This window comes from Amblyraja radiata, chromosome 37, assembly GCF_010909765.2.
Source record: "Amblyraja radiata isolate CabotCenter1 chromosome 37, sAmbRad1.1.pri, whole genome shotgun sequence".
Classification (NCBI taxonomy): Eukaryota; Metazoa; Chordata; class Chondrichthyes; order Rajiformes; family Rajidae; genus Amblyraja; species Amblyraja radiata.
The window spans coordinates 14,353,543-14,379,711 of NC_045992.1; the positions used below are offsets into that span (position 1 = coordinate 14,353,543).

Below are 26,169 nucleotides of genomic sequence, written 5' to 3' on the forward strand. Positions count from 1 at the left end.
TTGCTCCCATATGCTTGCACCACCATTTAAGAGCAGAGCTGATCTTTCACCTCAGTATCACTTGCCTGCATTAAACCCATAGCCCTCAATTACCTTACTATACTAAATCTCTTGCTGTCTTTACAATCAGAAAAACTACTCACAGTACAGAACCATGGTCTCAGAATGGTTACGCGTTGTTTTCATATATACCCGGTACCTCTATCTCTCAAAGCAATTCAAAATGTGCCCTTGACAGTTTTGAGATGGTTTAAACAAAGTTTTTTGAACTAAGCTGCATGCATTAGTGAACAATATTAAGTCGAATCAGAACATGTTTTTTTACACAATAAATATCCTTTATTCTGTGCTGTGCTTGCCATACAGTTTGTGACTAGATTCCTCGTGATAGAATACATTTGATTAAAACAAAACATACAAATAGAACAGTTAAAAAGGGATGGAGTCTTTGACCCAAATAACTAGTAACAATTCAAGGAGCAGCCCACAAGGTCTTTCGTTGCCGAGTCCCTGTGCACCTTTCTCTGGATTCCTCCAATATTTTACAAGTGATCAGAAGACAATTCCCCTCTTTGACATCCATTCTCAACATCTTTATTTTCAGTTGTTAACCTTGGTTTTCCCTTTCCAAGTCACCATTTTCTTCACAACTATTGCTCATTTTTTCTAAAGCATGTCCATATACATAATTACTGAGTATTTACACAGCTTTCTTTAAAGGGAAGTACACCAATAAAAAACAGATTGCATGCACATTTTCTGTTTTATTGGGAAGAAACTTGATTCTGAAGTGATAAGAAAAAAAACAAATAGGTAGGAGCAGCTGTGGCATTGTTACAACCCCCACAACACAATTATAAATGCTGATGAGTGAAGCATTCCACGAAGCCACAACACCAGACAGAACTGGGCTGAACTGTACAAAGGCAAGAGGTTAGCTAGTCCATTCTCAGCAAGTGCTACACAGTAGAGGAAGTGAGAGGAAACCATCTGATCAGCTCCTTTGCCATAATTATGTCAGAGCAGACAAATTGGCTGCGTCAGAGACCAACAGAACAATGCGGACAATCGGTGCAGTCCATGAGGTTGCTGCTCATATATATCAGACACACTGGTCTGGGTAAAGGCACCAATGCTGTCAGGTCTATACCACTGCAGAGGTTGAGAGATGCCCAATGCCAGAATTTAATATAGAATGGACGTCCAGAGTAGTCCATGATATATTGATATCTCCAACCGATCCAGACATTATTATACAACTAAAGAACAAAATTGGCCATTGAAAACATTTGAGAGGGATGGGGTCTGGTGGCAATGTCCCAACAGTTATAATGGCATGGAGATTCTAATCCAATGTTTGTTGCATCATTCTGCTCATTGCAAGTGCAGTCTCCAATTTCTGCCAATGGAGCATCCTTCTACACTGATCCGTTCTATTTGGAATTGCTGCTAATCTCAAAAGCCTTGCCTGGTGGAATTTGGAATTGTTCTGATTCTGCTCATTTCACTGCCACAATGAGATTGGGATGAATCAGCCAGTACAACAATGTGATCCACTCACAATGTGCGAGTGCTTTCCAAATCAAATCACAAAAAATGATAAAGTATTTAAATTGTTTTTTTTTTTTAAAAGCTGATGCAACTTAGATGTTAGGTCTCATTCACTTATTTCCTATTCAGATGTCACCTTGATTCTTCCCACACAAATTCCAAAGTGTAGCCTCAGAGGGAGTGTCGCACAGACGAGCCCTTTATATGGTCCCAGTTGTTATAGAGAGCGTAGAGTCCAGTCAGAGTTAGACCGATAAATCCTCCCCGTGCAGCCCCACGAAGCCCAGCTGGATAAAGAAACAAGGGGAGAAAAAGGTTACACTGCACGTAGTCTACAGAACGTCTTGGCAGAGTTTTCTGATACACTAGCTCTACAGCTAAACTATAGCAAGGCAGATCAATAATCAGCAAGCATAAGCTGTGAAGAAAGGACCTTAAAATAAAAGTTTAGCCTAATATAGTGAAACTAGATCTCAAACATTTTGTGGGATGGATGGATGAATATCGGGAGAATTGCGGCGTTTCAAACTGGTCCAAAATAACGAGCTGGACTTACCTAGCAATATTTTACAAACACAAAGCACATTCTGTCATTTTTCATTTAATTATATTCAGTTTTCCTTTTTAAAACCCAATGTGCACAAACATATCTCCAACTCAATAATAAATTTGAAGCAGTATCTAATGGAACAGAAGATAGACAAAATGCTGGAGAAACTCAGTGGGTCAGGCAACATCTCTGGAGAAAAGGAATAGGTGACGTTTCAGGTCGAGACCCTTCTTCAGGTTCATGACTAATGGAACAGTCCTCTCACAAGCTAGAGTATAGTCCGTCTCCCATAAATTAGGGTGTAGTCCTGATCTTCCAACCTACGTCATAGCAGACCTTGTAGTTTAAAAAAAAATTGCACTTCCCTGTAACAATAATACTATAACGCTGCAGCACAATATTCTGCACTCTGGTATATTTTTCTTTGCAATACCTGTTGTACTCGAGTATGTATTGATAGTGCTCATGTATAGGCTGAGTTGAGTGGATAACATGCAAAGATTTTCACTAGCTGTGTACACATGACAGTAATAGATTATGATCAATAACCAGACAGCTGACCAGCAGGGAAGCAAAGTTTTAGACTAATGAAACCTTGAATCCCATTAGATTTACCTGTAGATTTGTACAGCAAACCAGTTAAGGACCCCGCTGCCATTGTGTTCAGGTCATCCTCTGCACCTCGAACCTTTTCGATTACAACACCAAAGGTGCTGTACAGGAGAGCTGCATAAACAAGTAAGGTGTAAGTGATGTGGTCAGACAGTGAGGTTCAAACATACAAGATGTGTAAGAAGGAACTGCAGATGCTGGTTTAAACCTCAGATAGACACAAAAAGCTGGAGTAACTCAGCGGGACAAGCAGTATCTCTGGAGAGAAGGAACGGGCGACCCGAAATGCCACGCATTCCTTCTCTTCAGAGATGCTGTCTGTCCCGCTGAGTTACACTAGCTTTTTGTATCTATCTGAGGTTTAAACAGGTGCTCGAGGAATAGAAAACAAGATGTCATGGTACACAAATCACAAGTTGATCAATGGGCAATACAAACATAAAACAGTACAAATCTCACTGCTCTGGGGTAGTAGTTATGAGGCCAAGTCAGAGACTTGGTTTGGTAAGTTCAAGGAATAATGGCACTCCAGCATGGTGGATTTCTTTTGTAACCTTTGGACTCAAATCAGTTAAAAAAAAAAAATTGGAAAAGTTAAAAATAAAAGCTTTTATTCCTACAAATGATTGCACAGCACACATTCACTGATGTTCCTTAGGCACAATAATGTATCATTGTTCATTTCATCACCCTGTGTGTAATTCTAGCTCCTCATCAAGGAGGGTGACTCCTCATAGCATTCTGAAGTTACCTGGCATGAATCAGAGTTCCAGGGATTGACAATGAACTACTGTGCTTGCCCTGGGGATTGAATCAGCTTTCAGTGCAATGCATTCCATCAGCACTTCCTTTTATTAATATTAACTGAAACCATCAATTTTTCAGGTCAATGACCCTTCATCAGCGTGTCCCATGATGATTGACCCGAAACATTGTCTGTCTCTGCCTAACTAGCTGAGTGTGCCGACCATTTCATGTTTCAATTTCATTTCCTCCTCGAGTAAGTCTTGTCAGACTGATGCGGCAGCAGAGCGAGGCACGATCGAGAAGGAAAGGTCAGACGGAATAAAGATCTTGCTCCTGATTACAGGTGCCGTGACACTGAGGTTACTTGATGGGATCAGAGCCCACTGAGCAGTGGCATGTCAGCAACCCATAGCAAGGTAACACAGACCAAGACTCGCTGCCTCTCGGGAAAGTACTGGAGGGTCACTGCTACCTGCTGAACGTTGACACTTTGCTGTCAACATTGTGGAAAAAAAGCAAAAGCTTTTAGCATGAATCAAAAAACCTCCAACTCTCAAACGTGTGGGTTGTTGAAGTTGGGGTATAAAAGTGGGAGGATGAAATAACCATAATTGTGTGAATCAAGGATACATTATTCTTAGTAGTGAAATGTTTTCAAAAGAATTGATGCAAAGAAAAATGAATGCTCTCTTTTGTACCTCAGTATATGACAATAAAGTACCATTGAACGAACCATCAATTCTGCCAAGAAATGCTTACTGAGCAAGAATTGAAGTTCCCCCTTCCACCCCCCCACCACCAATATGTAGTAATAATAATAATAAATTTTATTTTCGGGCACCTTTCAAAGTCTCAAGGACACCTTACAGAAATTAACAGAAGAGAAAAAAACATATAGTCGGAGTAAAATAAATAATAAGGACATCACCAATATACAAATTAAAGACAGAAATCGCTCCAAAGACAAAAAATCAAAAAACACAATGTGAAGAGAGAGCAGCGGCAGCTAAAGCGCGCTAGCGTCCACTCTCCCTTCCGACAGCCATCTTGGACACAGACTAACATATTAACTTACACACATAAAAAATATGTGAACTAACTATTGACAAACACAAGTACACACTTACCCAAGGAGCCCAATGTGTTGGCCCACAAAGCACCTTGCCTCGTGACCATGTTCAGGATTCTGCAAAATAAGACAAGCTTTGAGCACTCATTTATAAATATTGGAATTATGTCTTTAAAAACATTGAAACTTAGCAGGATTTCCATCGCATATTAGAAGGTGGGGTCCAGATCACCCAAGAAGAGGGAATCAGTGTAAGATGAGAAATGTGGCCAAGTAATTTTCCTTGGGTAGACACACAATGCTCAGTGGGACAGGCAGCATCTCTGGAGGGAAGCAATGGGTGATCTTGTGGGTTGATACCCTTCTTCAGAGGTCCAGAGGACATAGGTTCAAGGTGAAGGGGAAAAGATTTGATATGAATCCGAGGGGTAACTCTTTCCACACAAAGGGTGGTAGGTGTATGGAAGAAGTTGCCAAATGAGGTAGTTGAGGATGGGACTATCCCATCGTTTAAGAGACAGTTAGACAGGTACATGGATAGGACAGGCTTGGAAGGATATGGACCAAGCACAGGCAAGTGGGACAAGTGTAGCTGGGACGTTGTTGGCCGGTGTGGACAAGTTGGGCCGAAGGGCCCGTTTCCACACTGTATCATTCTGTGACAAGTTGCCTGAAGAAGGGCCTTATCCAGAAACGTCACCCAATCCTCTCCAGAGATGCTGCCTGTCCCACTTCAGTGTAAACTAGCATCTGCAGCTCCTTTGTACATAATTTTCTTTAGGGATCGGGATTTCCTTCAAAACCTGACTGAGGGATTGAAGACGGGAATGAGGAGCAGGGGGATCATGGAGGTCATAGAGCTGTGGGAAGGTGGTGCAAAACAGTGGAACAAGACTGTGGGAAAGATTGAAATATGATTCTTTGAAATGATTGTCCAGAGTCATAAGCTGGGGGTGTTAGCAAAGCAAGGTTTTGTATGGGTTTGGTTTAGAAACAAAATACATTAAAGAAACACTGCAATGGAGCTGTTGAAATTTTCTTGACTATGGACAAGCCAGAGAAATAAAACAAGGCTCTATAAAGTAATTTAAAAATATTTCTAAAGGCAGCGGTAAAACTGGCAGCAATTATTCTGATAATTCAATACACTAAATGTTATACAGCTAGTGATAGGCAGTGCATGGCATTTAATAAAAAATATCATATCAAAGGAATAAGAGCTATTCTAAAAGGGTGGAGTATGGAGATTGTCAGCAAAAATATCAAGGTCAATGAAACGGGTGGTAACAATGAGTTCCAAGTGCAACTAATAAAAGAAAAAATGGATTGGAGGGGTATAATTGGAAAGCTCAGGTTCAACTTAATCAGGCAGGAATAGACTTCCGGGACTGTCAAAGCTGCCACAACCAGACATAAAAACAGATTTTTTTCCATGAGCAGTAGCTCTACTCAATAACCAAAAATCGGTAGCCTCCTTTTGCTCTGGTATTTTATTTAATTCACATGCTGAATCAATAATGTTTATTATTAATGTTTAATGTTTTGTGTGTCATTCCTAACGATCACTGTATGTCATGTTGTCACTTGCGGGCAGAGCACCAAGGCAAATTCCTTGTATGTGAATATTTGGCCAATAAACTTATTCATTCATCAATGGCCTTTTCCCAAAACTTGTCACGGACCCAGGCATAATTAACTGCAGTGCTGTTGAAACCATTTCATCCATGTTTCTATACACTACTTGGAATTAATACACTCTGGCTACTAAAATGAATTCTGAGCTCTCATGTTTCCTATAGCAAATGTAATGGTACAAACAGATGTATTTCTGTAATGTTCTTAGTGACCAAATATCCCAAAGCACTTTGCAATCCACTGAAATTTTCATTTGTGTAAACATTATTATGTAGGAAACAGAATAGACAAAATAGTGCTGAGTTTTTGCTTTGCCCACAACCAAAAGGGCACATGGAACCTTTTATTTTTTAAGTGTCAGCGAAACTAAAGCATACCAACGAGACTAGTACTAGATTTTCTTTAGCACTGCTACATGCTGTCAACCTAAACTTTCTGCCCAAATCTCCAGTGGAACTGTTGATATGCTAAAAAATACAAATGTTTTTTGTACCAACTTTATATAAAATAATAAGTATTTGTCAGCAAGTTAATGGGCTTGAGGATAAAGGGAAATAATATCATTAACTTCAGTCAAGAAATCCACAGGTTTTCAATAAATGGCTGTATAGAAAGTACATACTTTCGAGGTTCCAAATCAAGTAAAAAAAAATTAAAAGCTGCCACTTGATTCTGAAAACTCATATTTGGAGCCAAGGTCCTTGCAGCAAGTACATTATGAACCAGGACCACTTCACCCGATCAGTAGCTAAAGGAGGCGGCCTGTACACTAGCACGATCCAACACAGTAGGGATAATTTTACCAACGCCAGGAGGAACTGAGGCCTCCAGGAATCAGCATCCTCTCCAAAGCTTCAGAGATGGACCTTTTTACATCAAGTGCGAGATAAGCCTCAGGATCTACTTATATTTACCAAAAACTGAATGTCAAAGCACATTTGTTCTGTTTTACCAATCCAAGTTACATCTGCACTTGGTCTGAAGTACACACATTGTATTACTGAGAAGATATTGATTAAAAAAAACCTCATAGACTTCCAGAGGGATTTATGTTTAAACACTCATTGAAATTATTATTATTTTTTTAATTTACAGATACAGCATGGAAACAGGCTCTTCAGACCACTAAGTCCACACAGACCAGCGATCCCTGTACACTAGAACTATCCTACATGGTAGGGACGATTTTACTAAAGCCAAATTAACCTACTAACATGTACGTCTTTGGAAGTTATATCACTTAAGTTATACAATTAATTAAACAAAACATTGTGCTTACTCTGATCACAATTATTCAACATTAAATCCAATAGGATTTAAAAGTATGCTGTGGTTTTAATTTTATCTTGTGGCCTTTGCAGTAGTGAAAAAAAATATTTTTTAAACAGCTTATTTGTTCAAATACATTGCTCACTGTTGCATCATTCAGATGCTCAGCACACATATTGGGAAGTGTAAAATGCAGGGTCACAGCATAAAACCCATACATTTGGTCTAAAGAATGATTCCCCATTTGCATCATTCCGACTGATAAGATGAGCAGTACACAAGCCAACACAGCTGCACAAACATGGACCTTTGCAAAATAAAGTCACCCGATTTCAAATATTCAAGGAACCATTCACATTTAAGCTGTAGCATTTGCTTTTGGAATTTTAGGGTCGATGTCAGAACAAATTTCCAAATACTTGGAATCATCAGCTTGAGTAAATTGAGGTAAATACAATAGTTATTTAAATGAAAATGTTAAACTGATGTAGTAGAAAATGGGATAATCAAGTGCAAGTTCACATTTATTGCCACATGCACCAATTCAGGTACAGTGGAATTTGATTTACCATGCAGCCACACAATCACAAAGAGCACAATACACAATAAAATACAACATGAACATCCACCATAGTGGAATCAACATTCTTCACTGTGGTGGAAGGCAATAACTTTCAGTCAGTCTTCCTCCTTTGTTCACCGTGGTCGCGGCCATGAACCCTACGCAGTCACCACTACGGACAGCCCGATGTACAGGCTCTCTCGGCGGGATGATCAAAACTCCGACATCGGGACGGACGGACACTCCGCGGCTCGCATGGCCCGAATCGGCCACTTCCTACTGGAGACCACTGCTTCACGATGTTATGGGCCGCAGTCCGGCGGTCGGAGCTCTTCTCCGGCGATCCCTGGCAAGGGATCCCAGGCTCCGCAATGAAAAGTCTACGCCGCGCCCACGGCTAGAAGCTCCAGGCCCGACTCCGGGAGAGGCCGCACCAATCCAAGCTGTAAGGCCGCGAGGAAGGGCGAATATGCGACTAGGAGAAAAGTCACATTCCACCGAGGTAAGTGACTGAAAAACAGTTTCCCCCTTCCCCGCCCCCACCTCCCACCTCATTAAAACATACTTTTAGACGTACTAAAAACAACAACAAAAAGTCGAAAGGACAATCAGCTGCTGGCGAGGCTGCCGACTCACGGCGCCACTCGTCAATATACCATAATTAGTAGAAATAGTATTTTGAAAGTGTTTACAACATATTTTTTAATCGATTCACCAATGCTGTGGATTATACATGTTTGTTAATGCAGGATTATTAATTGATGTTTCAAATTTGAATATTAAATGCTCATCACTGCAGTACCATTACATTTCTAGAACTGTCATAAATTAGGATGAAATTCAGTTGGGAGAAAAAAAGGGACAAAGATATTTCTCTGCAATAAATGCAGCATTCCTGAAAAAAATGATAAGCGATCTTTTGGGCTTGGTGGATCAGACTAATAACACGTACTCGCTGAAACAGCTGTACAACTATTGATAAGACATGACGAAAAGTTAGGCGACCTTGGGGAAATTACAGATAATGAAAAGTCAGTAACTGTGGAGGTCAACATTTACTAAACGTTCCAAATGTTCAGTGAGAGTAACAACTGGTGGTGAGATACCATTAGAAATCAGCTGTCCCCAAGTAGCTCATCAGGTTCTTCTCTACAAGAGCCTGCACTGTTGTCTGTTGGATTGTCGCTCTCGTTCTACTGGAAGCCAATAAAGATAGAGATGGGTGGAAAGAGGAAAACAAAACAGCAAACTGGGCATTTAATTTTGACCTTCATTTGTATCCGCAAAAGGAGCCAAACATCGTGGATCAGCAGTGAATGAAAACTATTTTGTATTACTGTTCACATTACTGTGTACCTCCTGTACACAAATTATTTACGACATACCAGAGTGACTACTCTTAGCAATGTTACAAAATTTTGAGATTTTAAAAATCAAGTCTGTAATTTATCCCATCAGATAAAGCATAAAAATAAGTTTAATTTGACACCTAATTCACTTTCATATCTCAAGTATTTAAAAAGTTATGGCCATTTTCATACTCGGAAATGAGCATCTTGTTCCCTATTGATTTTCTATGGACATAACAAAAAAGCTGTGATCGTGAACAGTCAAAAGCCCATAACTTTCTTAAAAATTAAGAGAACTGAATGAAATTTTCAGTTATCATAGAATGAAGCATTCTGAAACAAATATAAAATAATCTTACTTGGATGACCTGAAATTAAAGCATATAATTAGTTAGTTACCTAATTGTAGCTAATTTCAGACTTCAATTACTAGATCTAAACATCTATCCATTTCTTAATAAATGATTAACATTTTTAAATAGCCTAAATGTCCAAATAATATTCACAAATAATTCACAATAAAACATGATTTTTAAATCTCATTTACATTAATTTATAGGCCAAATGGAAGGAATTTAGTGTTCAATTGCTGTAAATAAATGCCCATTTAAATCAGCTTTCCAGTGGGTCCCTGTGGAACGCGCTGGTTTAGAACGTTCACATTGCGGTAGATTTGTGCCCCAAATGCCCAGAAAAATACTGCGCGATATAATGGGCCCAAAATGAGCTACTCGCAATATTAAACTTTGTATAAAGGGATCTTTAGAAGCCCTTTTTAATGTAAAAATATACAGCATACCTTCAGATATTTGCTTTATGAGACCCTGCGGTTGCTGGCGGTCGCGGGTTTAGAGATTGATTTTTAAACTACTATAACTATTATTCAAGGCCTTTAAACCTAATAATAGCTTTTGCGACGGGGTCTTCCAGCGATTTTTCGTTAATAATTAACTAGGCTGAACATCTTCGATTTGAACAGCCTAGAGAAAATCGCGTTTTAAACCCGCCCCCTCTAAACGGCGCCAAAATCGCGCACACCCGCAGCGGCAGATTTTCAAAGACACTTCAGGTAGGCTTTGCAACATACCTACTACTCTTCATAGAAAAGTACCTAATGGTTGTAAAATGCATCGGGACAACTTGAGGCCGTGAAAAACATTGAAAAGAGCGTATATTTCACAAAAATAAAATCAAAGGATTTAATTAATGCAACCATAGGGCTATATCAATGTGACCATTTAAAGTACCAGGCAATGTAATTATACAATTAATCCTTCCAGACTGAGGTTCTGTTTGAAGTGAGCTACACAAAATGGATTACTGACAGTGGGAGTCATTTCAAGCAGACTAAGAGGCATTTGTCTTAATTGTATTTATCGACGTGATTTGGTTTCACACTAAAGGGAAATAAATGATTTTGACACAACATCTAAAGCCACAGCGGGTCTTGCAGCACGCAGGGAACATGTATTTCATTGAAGATTAATGGGAGACAAAGATGAAGAACGTTGGCGATACTCTGAGTCACGGAGCAAATGTGGCGAGGAACCGGATTAACATTTTGGGTTAATGACCTTTCGTCAGAACTCATCATAAAGCATGCTTTAACTTACAGAAAAAAGGGAGTGGAGTGGAAAGAACACCCCCCTCCCTCCCCCCTTCTGTGATAGGGTGGAGGTCAGGAGAGACTGACTGATAAGTGGTAGTGGTGGTGCTGACTTGGGGAAGATGGTTGACCAGTTATTTTCAGATTACCTTGTTGTAAGTAAAGGGAATGCAAGCAGAGATGGACATCAAAGACAGCGTTAGAACTGAGAAGCAAAACACTGCTGATGAGAATTGTGAAAACACACACAAATGTGGAGAGAGGAAAGGCGGAAATGTTTCAGATTGTTGATTTCCTTCAGAGCTGGTCACTATCTCTACCCATCTGCCAATCACCCCCCTCACCTATATACATCTATCACTTACCAGGTCTTACTCCACCACCAGCTCATATTTCCAGCCTAGTTCCACCCCACCCCCCCAGAATCTGGAGAAAGACCCAAATGCAAAACATTATCTGTCAATTCCCTCCACAGATGCTGACTGATCGGCTGAGTTCCTTCAACAGTTTGTTTTTAAATTTGTATTGCCTCTTAGCTTCATTCCCAAATGTTCAGTATTTCATATTATGTTGTATTAAATGTAATCTATCATTACTGGTCTATTTTACCAGCCTGTCTCGTCCCCAACCATTTACTGTATTTAAACTTAGTGTCAGGATTCACCTTTTGTCCAATTCTGCGTAATGCAGAAACAGGAAAATTAATGTGTTCAGTGAAGTGGCAGGGAAATGAAGCTGCTCAAATCCAATCATCCACCCACACACGCACCACCCCCCCCCCCTCCCTCCCTCCCCAAACCATATTCATTTTCTCCCAATGTCAATGGAGCTGAAGACTTGCTCCATAGGCATTAGTGGTCACATTTCTCTGCCCTGCTGGGAACCAGTCAATGCTACCAATTTGAATACTCGAGCCTAGTGGAGTTAACCTGACCACAGCACTTAACTACAATGGACTTTAGCCTCCACTCAGAAGTCACAAGCCTCCCCAAGTTTCAGCTGAATGGATTTGGCAGCTTTTTAATGGAAGGTGGGAGGTATTTTTAATGAAACATCTTGTGCCCGTGTCACAATTAACTGCTAATCTAATCAAAAAAGAACCTGTCAGCTCAGCAACACTGCAAGAAAGAGATCAAGGTACAAAAACCATGCTGATCAAAGCTCTACTAAAGCATCTCAAAATTCATTTGCTCCAACCTTCATGTTTTTCCTCTCACACTACATGCATTGTTTCTCCCACCCCAAGGGCTTCTCAGCACAAAGTACAGAGAGCAAGCAAGCTATTCTCAGTCATCAATGTTTGAAACATAACCTTATTATTTATGTCATCTGTATCCTCGTAGGTATGCACACCTTGTCAAAACCAGAACTGTGGTATCTAAGTGCAATATACAACGATATTATCAGTGTAAGTAATATGCATAAGAAAAAATGCACCAATCCAGGCTTCAAAAAGTTGGAAATGTGGAATATATTTTAACTGGTCAAAAACACAGCCAAGATGATTCAGCTCTCAATATTATATCACAGGTGCCATTGAATGTTATTGAAGCAACAAATGTTGTATGCCAAATAACAAAAACATGGGCCTTTGTGTCAGATGATTTTGGATCCAATAGAATTTGGATTGCGTGATTTAGGCTAATACTCTGCAGTAAAAAGATTGCATTGCTCAACATATAATCTTTCAGTACCAAATGATAAACCTAGAGCAAAGATTTGCCGGTTACTGTGGTTCAAGTGATCATTCAAGACTGCTCAGTCACTGGGAATTCTGCCAATTTGGCCGACAACCCTCATCTAATAATAAATAATTATATGCCTGTCTACCAGAGTTGTTATTTATGACATTTCCCTATTCCAACTAGATATCACTTTTCAAAACTAATTCATCAGCAATAGAACACATACGACAACTCCTGCTGATGCAAAAACAAACTTGTATTTGGACAACGTTAAAAAAAAGGTCGTAAATACACTCAGATGCAAGTGTTTTGAACTGCCTAATTTCACTTTAACATTTCCATCTCCACTATGGAGATGGGAGGATATGCGAGGGAAGCTTTGTGGTTTCATTTATAATGATAAGTACTTCGGGAACTGTTTGCAAGCCCAATAGGTTACGTAATAGAATTTAGCTCCATGACACCGATTTACTCCAATAAGAATAATCACAACTTCATACCCCAACAAAAAATCTGTGCTTAGTATGGAATTTGCACCCTTGAAATCCATGCAAGGCATTTCCTCTGGCTCGGAGCTTTCAGATTTAGAGAGGAACCCAGATTCACCAGCTGTGTGAATGACAGCACACATGGTGGCGGCAGGTTCGTTGGTATCATTTAAGAATAAATTGGATAGGCATATGGATGAGAAGGGAATGGAGGGTTATGGTATGAGTGCAGGCAGGTGGGACTAAGGGAATAAAATTGTTCGGCGCGGACTCGTAGGGCCGAGATGGCCTGTTTCCGTGCTGTAATTGTTATATGGTTATATATGGTTATAAGTGCAGCTCCCCCTCATGGAGTAATAAACACATAACAGGCAGCAACTTCCCCACCACTGATGCAAGGCTTACCTGCCTGTAGCTTTCACATTTATCCCGACTGCCCTGTAGAAATTTATATTTTGTTGCCCCACCCACCCAAACACACACTATTAATCCAAATCTTATGGATGGGGATGAGGTAAGAAAGTTATATGCATTTTCAATTTAAGGAAGGCTTTTGTGTAAAACGGCTATCCTCTAAATGGCAGACTTGTACATACATGCAACCGGTATAGTTTACAGATTTATACAGTATTGAAAATCTGCAACTTATACATGGTTGCATCTGCATGAATAGGACATAGTATTGTACATGGTTAAAATGTATAATTATAGATTTTACATTGATAATGTAAGTGTCTAAATATATAGAGGAGCGCCACTGAAACCACTTTTAGTCACTGGAACACCAATTGATTTATTTATCTTGAAAATATCCAAACATAAATGCACACACAATGTCCTTTTGTGATTTACTAATAGATTTTCACACAAAAAAAAAAATCACAATATGGCATGTGCTTCTTCTAGATGGAGTAACTCAGTGAGTTAGGCAGAATCTCTGGAGAAAAGGAATAGGTGACATTTTGGGCCAAGGCCCTTCATCAAACCTAGTTTGGAAGAAAAACACTTCTAATAATAATAATAATAAATTTTATTTATGGGCACCTTTCAAGAGTCTCAAGGACACCTTACAAAAATTTAGCAGGTAGAGGAAAAACATGTAAGGGGAATGAAATAAATAGTAGAGACATGACTAGTACACAAAGTAAAGACAGAATACAATTCAAAACACAATATGAGGCAATTAATGCACAGATGAAAAGGGAGGGGACGTGGGGCTAAGGATAGGCAGAGGTGAAGAGATGGGTCTTGAGGCGGGACTGGAAGATGGTGAGGGACATGGAATTGCGGATCAGTTGGGGGAGGGAGTTCCAGAGCCTGGGAGCTGCCCTGGAGAAGGCTCTGTCCCCAAAACTGCGGAGGTTGGACTTGTGGATGGAGAGGAGACGGGCTGATGTGGATCTGAGGGACCGTGAGGGTTGGTAGAAGGAGAGGAGCTCAGTGAGATATGGGGGGGGGGGGGGGGGGGCAGATGGTGGAGGGCTTTGTAGGTGAGGATCAGGATTTTGTAGGTGATTCGGTGGGAGATGGGAAGCCAGTGAAGTTGTTTGAGGACTGGAGTGATGTGATGCCAGGATTTGGTGTGGGTGATGAGTCGGGTGGCTGCGTTCTGGACCAGTTGGAGTCGGTTGATGTAGGTGGAGCTGATGCCAAGGAGAAGTGAGTTGCAATAGTCCAGTCGGGAGGAGATGAAGGCATGGATTTACCTGGGTCCCTCTGTTTCATAGCACCGACACGCTTTATCAATTTAGCTTTACGTTGATTACAAAATTCTATGGTTTATATATCTATAGCCTTCCTTGCTCGTTATAGAATTGGGAAAGGAGTCTGCATTGAACAAATACTCACTGGACATTTCTAGGTTTTGACCAATTCATATCCCGAGTTTCCTTCAAGCCCAGACGCAAGCCATTTACTGCACCAATAGCAGCACCTGATTAAACAAAATATACAGAAAATTCCAGGTTTAAAATGAGCGTCTGACATTTTCCTGAAGAAACCGGTGTCAAATTCTCAATTAATAACATGTATATGAAATGAACTATAGACACATGATGAATTAGTCTTAATACTGGTGAGCAAGCTGTGTTAATTGCTCCATTAAAATAGTTAGATTCAATGAAAAAACATTAATCTGTCGTTTTACTGATGCATACATTTCCACATTAAGGAGTCAGCATGTAACCCTAAATATTGACTAAATGAGGAGCCATTATGAAATAATTCCCAGTGGATCAAAGTTACATTGATTTGACTTGCCTATATTGGTCAGAAACAGTGGAATGCTCATCAGCATTTTTTCACTCATACTTGCAAGAAAAATGCACATCTCTTCGAAGCTCCACACAGACCTAAAACATCTCCCTCCACTTTCAGTGACCTGACATCTCCAATTAAACTTACTTTTAGTCAGTGGGAAATGTTGCAAAATGAATTATCTGCAGATTAAATTACTAGTTTAGTTTAAAGATACAGCGTGGAAACAGGCCCTTCGGCCCACCGAGTCCGCACCAACCAGTGATCCCTGCACATTAGCGCTATCCTACACATACTAGGGTCAATTTTACACTTATACCAAGCCAATTAACCTACAAACCTGTACGTCTTGGGAGTGTGGGAGGAAACCGAAGATCTCGGTTTCGTAAGCGAGAACGTAAACTCTGTACGGACAGCACCCGTAGTCGAGATCAAACCCGGGTCTTCGGCGCTGCAAGCACTGTAAGGCAGCAACTCTACTACTGCGCCACCATGCCTTCCTTGGCCACTACTATAGAGCAGTTTTATTTGGGAAGCAGAGGTAGATGCTTCAAGATTAAGAATTATATTAACTATTGTAACTGACCAAGTAACACAACTCCAGATTAAGTAACACCAAGTAAACCAAATATCTACCAGGCATTCTCACACAAGTATACAATTGTTCTCTCAATGTACCATGAACCACTTAGCTTCAATAAAGGTCCAATTTGATCAAAGTCTATGTTCTAACTCAACAATGTTGAGTTTGTCACCACTGTGTATCTGCCCATGACTTACATTTCCCCCCCCCCCCCCTTATCCCCTCCCACCACCACCAATCTCTCAATTCTGCATCTTAACTTGCTTGTAAGGTCTCATCTACCAGTGCAAATGAGAATCTATTAAACTTTAATTTGCACGGCATGATTATTCTAATGACAAGAATCCAAACATACCAGTCATACAGCAGCCCCCAATTGTAAAAAATGCCAGTTCAAATCTTCCTCTGGTCTTATTTGCTCCTGTTGGTAATATAAATTCATCATTATCCTGAAAAAGAGAAGCAAAAATGAGAATTAGTCTTTATATAATCTTATGATGCATCTCTCTCTGATCTGCCATAATGCCGACATCACATCCCACCCAGTGATGAAAATTCAAGTCATTTTCATCAGTAGTTGTGATCTGAAATACAGTGACTGTAGATGTAGCGGGTACAGAATTGATCAACAACTTCAAGAAAATTGGATACGCAATTCAAGATAAATTAGTCGTGGGGCTCTGATGCAAAGAGCAGGAGAATGGAAAAGTTCAGTTTAGTTTATTGTCACGTGTACTGACATACAGTGAGAAGATCTGTTGGGAAGATCTGTTGGGATCTGTCGTAGACTTAATGAGACAATTATCCACCATTTGCGTAGCAACAATTCCATGCATTTAGATATCTCCCAAATAGCAGCGCATGCATTGATTTTAATTAGAATCTAATTGGATACAGTGATGGACATGCTATGGAAACAACAGAAAAAACTAAGATCAACCAAACTGTGAGATGAAATGGCTATCACAAGGCCATTACAGCAAAATTGATAATCCACGATATTCGGAAATCCGGATGGTTCAGCACCTGGCACGCTGGGCATTTTGTGCGCTCCCTTTAAACTCATTGGTCTTAAAGTGTATTAACTACTATGCAAAATCTTAAAAATTAATTGAACGTTGGGATACTAATAAGAATAATTTCCAAGAATCCAGAAAATCTGCCAGTCAGACTAAAAAATCCTGAGGATGCCAGATTTTTGTAGCTGTTGTGCGATTGTTCCAATACTCTGGCACTAGATGGCATGTTATGTTTGTTCACACAAAAACACAAACCCAAATGACAACTCTTCCCTCCTTCCAAATAAACATATGTTTGCCCTCAGCACCTTTCCCCCTACCCCGGCAAGAAAAGGCCATAAGCAAAACAAAAATCTCATACATACACCATTTGGTAAAATGATTTTAAACTAAAGCTGTCCCTCAAAATCCCAGGTACACAAGCAATTCACATACTCTAAACCAGTTTAGATTATTTTTTTTTTTTAATTGGATACATGGAAGTACAACAGGAAGGGGAGAAAAATAGTTGTGTAAGAGAGCTCATTCTAACTAGCATGCACAATGTCAGAGAAAGCACATTACCCAAGGGACTAAATTATTGTGCAAGCCCATGAGATTAGAAGCATTTCTTTGCCAAACTGCTTCAGTGTTGTGTAGAGATTGGATTATATTAAAAACTGTTGATTAAATAGAGAATTGAAGCAATGCTTCCTCTTTCCTTGTTCTCAGTATTCCCTTTGTGCCTTCTTTTTGGTGACCAATTTTTCAAAGCTTACACAACAGCTGCAGGTACTGTAAATCCAATGATCTAGTGAAGTCACACAGATCAGCATGTAGCTGTGGTCCTGATTTACTGGCACTATTTCTGCCATTCTCCAGGATTCTTCCATTTCTCTGTCTCACCTCTGTCATTTCTACAGGCATGGGGAGTTCTCAACATTGACTCCAGGCTCCATGGAGCATCATGTCATCAAGCAGATGACAGTTTGCTACCATCGCTCAATTGGAGATAATGTTCCACGGTGATGTTTAACATGGAGAAGCACCAGAAGTGACATGTGGCGTATTCCTATGCTGTGTTACAGTGTTTTAGTCTGCGTCAGGGCTGCACACTTGCCAAGATCAGTCTGGCAGTACCATCAGTTATTGAACTGGCTGAAGCCTGAAGAACACAGCTGATTACTAACAGACTACATTTGTGGTATGTGTCAAGGGAAATAACATATAGAAAAATTACTTTACCTCGATCTCGTCAATCTACATTCTGAATAAGAATATGGTCACAATAGACAAAAGTAAATATTGCAAAGTCCTTCATGAAGTTTTACTTCTTCAAAGACCATGCATCTTGGTGTGATGTGGCACCGGCATTGTGCTAAATGCGATTTCACCATGGCTTCATTATGACCATATCCTTATGATAATCTCATTAAGTCACAGTCTTCACTCTAACATTACCATCTATTTGGAGGACCAATTCTTACCTAAAATTAAACCCAGCACCATAGCCTCACTTGCCGATTTAAGATAATACTCTCTAATGCATTTCAAGAATTCTGTGCCTTCTACATCTTTTACTCTGTCGATGTCTCCAATAACGTTATAGGTAGTTGAAATTTCTGCCTAATTGTTGCTACATTTCTCAGGACAACAATGAAAAAAAAATAGGCATTGTTCCATCTTCCTGTTTGGTGATCCCAATGATTTCTCCTCATCTCATGTGGTTTATTTTGTGGATTTAGAACAGATCATTCATCTCACAGCTGTAACTTTCCTTCAACAATATTGCCGACTCCCCTTTTCCTTAAACCATCTTGCCTCAGACCTTATAATCCACACTGATTTTTAATCCATGTTTCAGAAGTGGCTGGATCATATTCCCACAGTATTACCATGCCTTCAGTTCATTGCCTCTCTTCACATGACTAGCATTGCATTAAACACACAATTAAACAATTCCAGTCTTTCTTCCTCAGCTTTCCAACTCATACCTCTGACTAGAGTCAGAGTCTACATTTATTAAATGAGTCTACATTTATTAAATCCCTACCTTCCATAACCAATTCTGTCTCTCACTCTTCCACAATGGTCATCAGGTTCCATTCCCGGCTAAGCTAGTTTATACTCAACCCAACAGAATTAGCCAACTTCTCTTAAAATATATGGCGCCTACCCAATTAGGTATGTATGGCACAAGAAAGCTTTTTTGACAGAACACACTTGAGGCCAGCTTCGATCTGACACCCAACCCACAGGAGATTAAAATTGAGGTTGGGTCCATCAAAGTGTTGAACCCAGTTTTAAGGAGCTGTACAAAACCTCACAAACTTGGCAGCGGCATTCCCACTGCTGGATTTGACAGCACTCGCTTTGCATTAGCATCAAAGTAAAATCTGTATTGTATTTTCCACCTTCCAATACTTTCATATGATTAGGAAAAGGGGAGATGCAACGAGACCTGGGTGTCATGGTACACCAGTCATTGAAAGTAGGCATGCAGGTGCAGCAGGCAGTGAAGAAAGCGAATGGTATGTTAGCATTCATAGCAAAAGGATTTGAGTATAGGAGCACGGAGGTTCTACTGCAGTTGTACAGGGTCTTGGTGAGACCACACCTGGAGTATTGCGTACAGTTTTGGTCTCCTAATCTGTGGAAAGACATTCTTACCATAGAGGGAGTACAGAGAAGGTTCACCAGACTGATTCCTGGGATGTCAGGACTTTCATATGAAGAAAGACTGGATAGACTCGGCTTGTACTCGCTAGAATTTAGAAGATTGAGGGGGGAAACCTACAAAATTCTTATGGGGTTGGACAGGCTAGATGCAGGAAGATTGTTCCCGATGTTGGGGAAGTCCAGAACAAGGGGTCGCAGTTTAAGGATAAGGGGGGAAATCGTTTAGGACCGAGATGAGAAAAACATTTTTCACACAGAGAGTGGTGAATCTCTGGAATTCTCTGCCACAGAAGGTAGTTGAGGCCAGTTCATTGGCTATATTTAAGAGGGAGTTAGATGTGGCCCTTGTGGCTAAAGGGATCAGGGGGTATGGAGAGAAGGCAGGTACAGGATACTGAGTTGGATGATCAGCCATGATCATATTGAATGGCTGTGCAGGCTCGAAGGGCCGAATGGCCTACTCCTGCACCTAATTTCTATGTTTCTATGTTTCCCATTGCCAACTTCGATGAAACACAGACCATTCCTCTGCAGCTAGCAGGAAAGACATTGGACAAGCAGTTCACTTCCAATGGAAATTAGATCAGGATTGAACCCTGGTCGCTGGCGCTGCGAGTATTGTGAGCAATTTTGGGCACCATATCAGAGGAAGGATGTGCTGGCGCTGGAGAGGGTCCAGCGGATTATGAGAACAAGGTCAAATCAATGGATATTTTAAAGGCAGAGATAGATAGATTATTGATTAGTACAGGTGTCAGGAGTTATGGGGAGAAGGCAGGAGAATGGGATTAAGAGGGAAAGATAGATCAGCCATGATTGAATGGCAGAGTAGACTTGATGGGCCAAACAGCCTAATTCTGCTCCTATCACTTATGAACTTATGAGGCTGCAGCTAGCTATACCAACCTCCCTTTAGTTGGAGCTCCACACCCCCACCCTACCCAACAGCAACTTTGCCATAAGGATTACACTGTTTCAAGGTGGCGGCTTAGCACTACATTCTCAAGACCAACTGGTACAGACTTCCCTGCACTGCCCACATTTCAAAAAACTAATAAAAGATAATTAATGAATTATAGAATTGAGAATTATCCAATCATGCTGCAAACTAATCTGAGCTGTATCCTGTATGAAAGCATATGCTATTCTATCTGTCTCACTCATAAAACATATGCCACATTTCAATCATTACAGAGCTTAAAATATATCATATGAAAAGCATTTTCTACTCACATGAATCAAATATCTAGGATCAAGGTTCAGGTATGGAGACAGAGGGCTCATTCCAGTCACTGAAAACAACAAAACAGCAACAGTTAGTCCCAGCAACATTCTTCATTCTCTTTTTCCTCCCAGGCACAACCTGACCCTCCCTTTCTGCACCAACGCATGTATTTCTTGCTTTCACACCCACACCTAGCAATTGTTGAATGACATTTCACTTAAAGAATCCATAGCTTTCACACATTTCCTTTGAGAAAGTCCACTTTTCAAGAGTGGTTTCCAGATCATCTCGACGTACTGGACAAGGACCCGCTTTTGTGCTCATTTCAGAGTGGAATTTAATGACACCCATTTTGCTGCACTAAAGCATAAATGTACTTGGCACTAATGCTCAATTGGTTGCCTGCAAAACAAAATGTAAAATTGGCAAAAAGTTCAATACAATGTAAAGGTTGTTTAAACCTGGTAAACAGGCAAAAAGAGTCAAAGAGTCCTACATGTATGGCGGTTGATGCTGCAGTCTGTATGGAGTTTGTACATTCTCCTTGTGACTCTAGATTTCAAGGTCTCAAGGTCAGTTTATTGTTACATGTACCAATTAAGATACAGTGAAATTTGAGTTCCCACTCAAATTTGATGCTCCGGTTTCCACCACATTCCAAAGACATACAGGTTTGTAGCTTAATTGGCTTCTGTAAATCGTCGCTAGTGTGTAGGATAGTGCTATTCCATGGGGCGATTGCGACTCAGTGGGCCAAAGGGCCTGTTTCCACGCACTTTCTCTAATGTCTAAAGACTAAAGTCCTCCACCATCTGCCCTTAAGGCCTTGTATTTTTAAGTTGGCATTTGGCCTTTTATCTCCAAATGGTTTAATTTAGCATTTACTGTCCATCTTACCTGGATGTGAGCAGTAGCATCCAAATGCTAATCAACAAAGCAACCTACTATTAATTGTGGCACCATGCAAAAATCAACATTGACAACAATTATAAGCCAGAGAGGCGGAAGAGAAGCCTCTGGACTAGTGGACTGTGCAGCACAACAGGGTAGTTTAAATCAAAGATCTCCGCTATAGGATCTCTGGTTTAAATCAAAACACTGCAGGTCTCCCTAGACCAGTACAAAAGACTCCTTAGGATTTGGAAAACAAAATGACCAGTAACAAAACCTTCCAGAATTGCATATAAACATTCCAAAAGTGAAATACTCCAGAGGGTGGAAATCAAAAAATTAAATATATATAATATATAATATTATATATATAATATAAAACACCAACATCTTTGGCAGCTGCTCAAAACCTGATGCATTTCTAACGTTTCCCAGATGCAATGAAAGATCATCAATTTGAAACACTGAATCTCTGTGTGGAAACTATCAAATAAGCTGACTATTCCCAGAATTTCTGCTTTATGCCTACCAAGCAATACTTCCTAAAAATAATTCAGAGATGGCTTTTATCTATAAATAATACTTATACTTACTGCAACCCACAAAACATTAAATCAAAACCAAGATAGACATTTGTCTTTTGCACCGCAAATTATCTTTAGAACGATTGCATACATCTTCAATATTGACTGCCTATGGATATTAAATAATTCCCTTGTTGAAAATGCAACTTAAAATTCCTCTGGCTGTACATCGACAAAACAATAACGTTACCCTTGTCCTTGGCTCCGAGCTGCATTGCTCAAGCACCAGCTCCATTTTAAACGTAACCACTTATCTTACAAAAATGGAAACTTCTACAACATTTTTTTCCTCCCAAGACTTTTTTCCTCTATAATCACATTGAACCATGCAAAATACTATAAAGCAACAAATATGTTTTGATTGTTTCAGAGTGCAACTTGGTACTGGTGTGTGCGAGATGGAAGCTATTGGGGTGCTCGGCCTGTGGGATGTGGGTACTCAGAAAGATGTCCAGGGTTCCTGAGGACTGCATCTGCAGGAGATGCATTCAGGTGCAGCTCCTTAAAGACCGTGTTGGGGAACTGGAGCTGCAGCTGGATGACCTCAGGCTCGTCCAGGAGAGTGAGGAATTTCATACATAAGGGTTAGAGAGGTGGTCACACACAAGTGCAGACAGAGAATAGATGGGTGACTATCAGGAAAGGGAATAGGCGGAGAGGAATCACCTGTGGCCATCCCCCTGCAAAACAGGTATACCCGTTTGGATACAGTTCTGGGGGGGGGTTTCCCATTCAAGGGAGAGCAGCAGCCGCCAGGTCTGTGGCACCCAGCCTGGCTCTGAGGCACAGTGGGGTAGGGTGAAGTCAGGTAGAACGATAGAGATAGGAAACACAATAGTTAGGGGGTCAGATAGGAGGTTCTGAGACAGAAAGCGCGACTCCAGGACGGTCTGTTGCCTCAATGATGCCAGGGTCCAGGATGTCTCTGAGCAGCTGCAGAACATTCTCAAGGGGGAAGGAGAGAAGCCAGAAGTCATTGTGCACGTCGGCACAAACGACAGAGATAGTAAATGGGATGAAGTCCTGCGCAGTGAATATAGGGAGCTAGTTAAAGATTATAATGCAAGACCTTGAGGATGGCAATCTCTGGAATACTATTGTGTCACTTGCTAATGAGGGTAGCAATAGGATAGAACTGATGAATGTATGACTGAGAAATTGGTGCAGGAGACAGGGATTCAGATATTTGGACCAGAGTCAATAGTGTGGAAACAGGCCCTTCTACCCAACATGCCTACACCGGCCAAATGTCCTAGCTACATTATTACCACCTGCCAGCATTTGATCCATATCACTCCAAACCTGTCCTATCCATGTACCTGTCCAACTGCATCTTAAATGTTGGGATAGTCCCTGCCTCAACTACCTTCTCTGGCAGCTTATTCTATATGTCCACCACACTTTGTGAGAAAAAGTTACCCCTCAGATTCCTATTAAATATTTTCCCTCTCAAACCTATGTCCTCTGGTCATCGATTCACCTATGCTGGGCAAGAGACTGTACATCTACCCGATCTATTCCTCTCATGATCTTCTACACCTCTATAAGATCAACTCTCATGTGCTCCAAGGAATAGAGCCCCAGCCTACTCAACCTCTGCCTATAACTCAGACCTTCTAGTCCAGGCAACATACTCATAAAATTGGGATATTTTGTTGTTCCTGTGGTGTACGGTTTTGTGTTTCCTTTGACTATGTTCCAAATCACCTCTGCATCTACAACTTATTCTCAACCCTATCAATCCCAAACCCCCACCTCCAATCATCCCTCTCTGAAAAATACATATTATAAATCAGTTATTGCTGGATTGTCAAATGATCTCAACCACCTCTCTACTTCAATTTCTCAGAACAGTTGCCATTAAGTACTGGGCCTCATAGTCTTCATCCACAAGATTTCAGCATCTGTAGTTCCCCGTGCCTAGATATGCTGATGAACAGGCATGAAACATAATAAAACAATTAATTTGAAAAAGTAGTGAAAAAGTCTGTAGAAGGGTCTCGACCCAAAACGTCACCCATTTCCTTTGCTCCAGAGATGCTGCTTCACCCGCTGAGTTTCTCCAGCATTTTTGTCTATCTTCAATTTAAAAACTTGAGTAATTTCCCTTGTATCAGGCTTCAGGGATGAATATCAGGCAAATCTACAGTTTTGCCATATAACTACAAAGAAAGTTAATGACATTCTAACATGTAAATACTGATTCTGTTCTATTATGTTCTGTAGTTTTTGCACAATCGGGAGGCATTGCCACTTTCATTTCACTGCACATCTTGTATGTATGTGTGAGACAAATAAAATTGACTTGGTTTGACTTAATTTACAATTAGTAAAATTCATCAATTGTAGAAGGGCATGTACAACCTATTCATAACCAATGTGAGTTGCTGTATTTTTTAAGATAAAAAACATAAGGCAAAGAAGCAGTTTTAATTGGATAACCAAAATGTGCAGGAAGAAGCTACATATGCTGGTTTACGCCGAAAATATATACAAAATGCTGAAGTAACTCAGTGGGACAGGCAGCATCACTGGAGGGAAGGAATGGGTCGAGACCCTTCTCTTTGAGACTGCTCTTCTGAAGAAGGGTCTCGACCCGGAAGGATCACGCAATTCCTTCTCTCCTGAGATGCTGCCTGTCCCGCTGAGTTACTCCAGTTTGTTGTGTCTATCTCCAATGTGAGTAGCTGTATTTTTAATGCTCGTCAAGATCAAAGAGCCGTTATAACTGACATATTTGCTGTAAATATGTGAGGTAGCATCTATGGAGCGAAGGAAATAGGCGACGTTTCGGGTCGAGACCCTTCTTCAGACTTTTTCATTAATTTTTCAAATTAATTTGATTTATGTTTCATGCCTGTTCATCAGCGTATCTAGACACGGGGAACTGCAGATGCTGAAATCTTGTGGATGAAGACGATGAGGCCCAGTACTTAATGGCAGTTATAACTGACTTATTTGCATATAAATGACATGCCCCCTTTAAGCGAGGACGATCACGGTGCCGGGTTGGTGCTCGGCGCCTCGGGCCTAGCCAGCGCCAATACTCACAGGGGACACGGGAAAGGTCGGGCTGCGAATAATCTGACACAGAGCCGCCGGCCGCTCCCGCACCTCCTCCTCCGCCACCGCCGCCGAAGAGGCCGAAGCCGGCCCGCAAGCCTCCGCCGGTTCCCGAGTTGTCCATTTTGTCGAGCTGGGTGAGAGCCGATGCCGAGGCCGCAATCAAAGATCTTATAGCGGGTATAGGATCTTTGGCCGCAATGTCCGACCGACCGGCCCGTCAAACCATGGCAACCAGCGCCCGCGCGACACTTTACAGCAGCAGCCCGGCGCTCGCGCTTTCCGGCGCGCGTCACGTGACGAGTCGGTTGCCACCCACCCCCGCTCGACGCCATGACGGTGAGGTTATCAGCTCACATTATTATTATTATTATTCAAAACACCGCATCATTCCGCCAAACCCTACCTGATCGCCCGGTTGCCAAACACTTTAACTCCCATTAACTCATATTACAAGGTGAAGGTTTGAAGGACATCGTTACGTAGGAGTAGACTTTCATACTGAGATCTCTCGGTTGCTAACACTCCCCCTCCCATTCCCACTCCCCCTCCCATTCCCACTCCCCCTCCCATTCCCACTCCCCCTCCCATTCCCACTCCCCCTCCCATTCCCACTCCCCCTCCCATTCCCACTCCCCCTCCCATTCCCAACACTCGGCCCGAAACGTTGCCTATTTCCTTCGCTCCATAGATGCTGCTGCACCCGCTGAGTTTCTCCAGCATTTTTGTGTACCCACACTGACACTGACACTTTTTCTGTCATGGGC

At 41.0% G+C, this 26,169-nt stretch overlaps 1 protein-coding gene across 1 annotated transcript; it reads right to left on the reverse strand.

The window, feature by feature from the left end:
- Window positions 1-316: 316 nt before the first annotated feature.
- Window positions 317-25,679, reverse strand: timm23 (translocase of inner mitochondrial membrane 23). Its single transcript, XM_033012928.1, has 8 exons — window positions 25,605-25,679; window positions 25,391-25,565; window positions 20,873-20,931; window positions 16,318-16,411; window positions 14,972-15,056; window positions 4,588-4,646; window positions 2,717-2,827; window positions 317-1,838 (listed from the first exon to the last, which is right to left on the reverse strand). Exons 2-8 carry the CDS (start codon window positions 25,524-25,526, stop codon window positions 1,723-1,725), a joined length of 660 nt encoding a protein of 219 aa, XP_032868819.1. The 5' UTR covers window positions 25,527-25,565; window positions 25,605-25,679; the 3' UTR covers window positions 317-1,722.
- Between the last annotated feature and the right edge of the window lie 490 nt (window positions 25,680-26,169).

Bases quoted from the DNA above. Each gene is read 5' to 3' on its own strand.
- timm23 (XM_033012928.1), bottom strand. From the start codon at position 25,526: ATGGACAACTCGGGAACCGGCGGAGGCTTGCGGGCCGGCTTCGGCCTC. The intron at 16,412-20,872 runs GTGAGTAGAAAA...TCTCTTTTTCAG, and splicing joins ATCCTAGATATTTGATTCAT to GATAATGATGAATTTATATT. The intron at 4,647-14,971 runs GTGAGTATTTGT...CTTATTTTGCAG, and splicing joins TCAAAACCTAGAAATGTCCA to AATCCTGAACATGGTCACGA.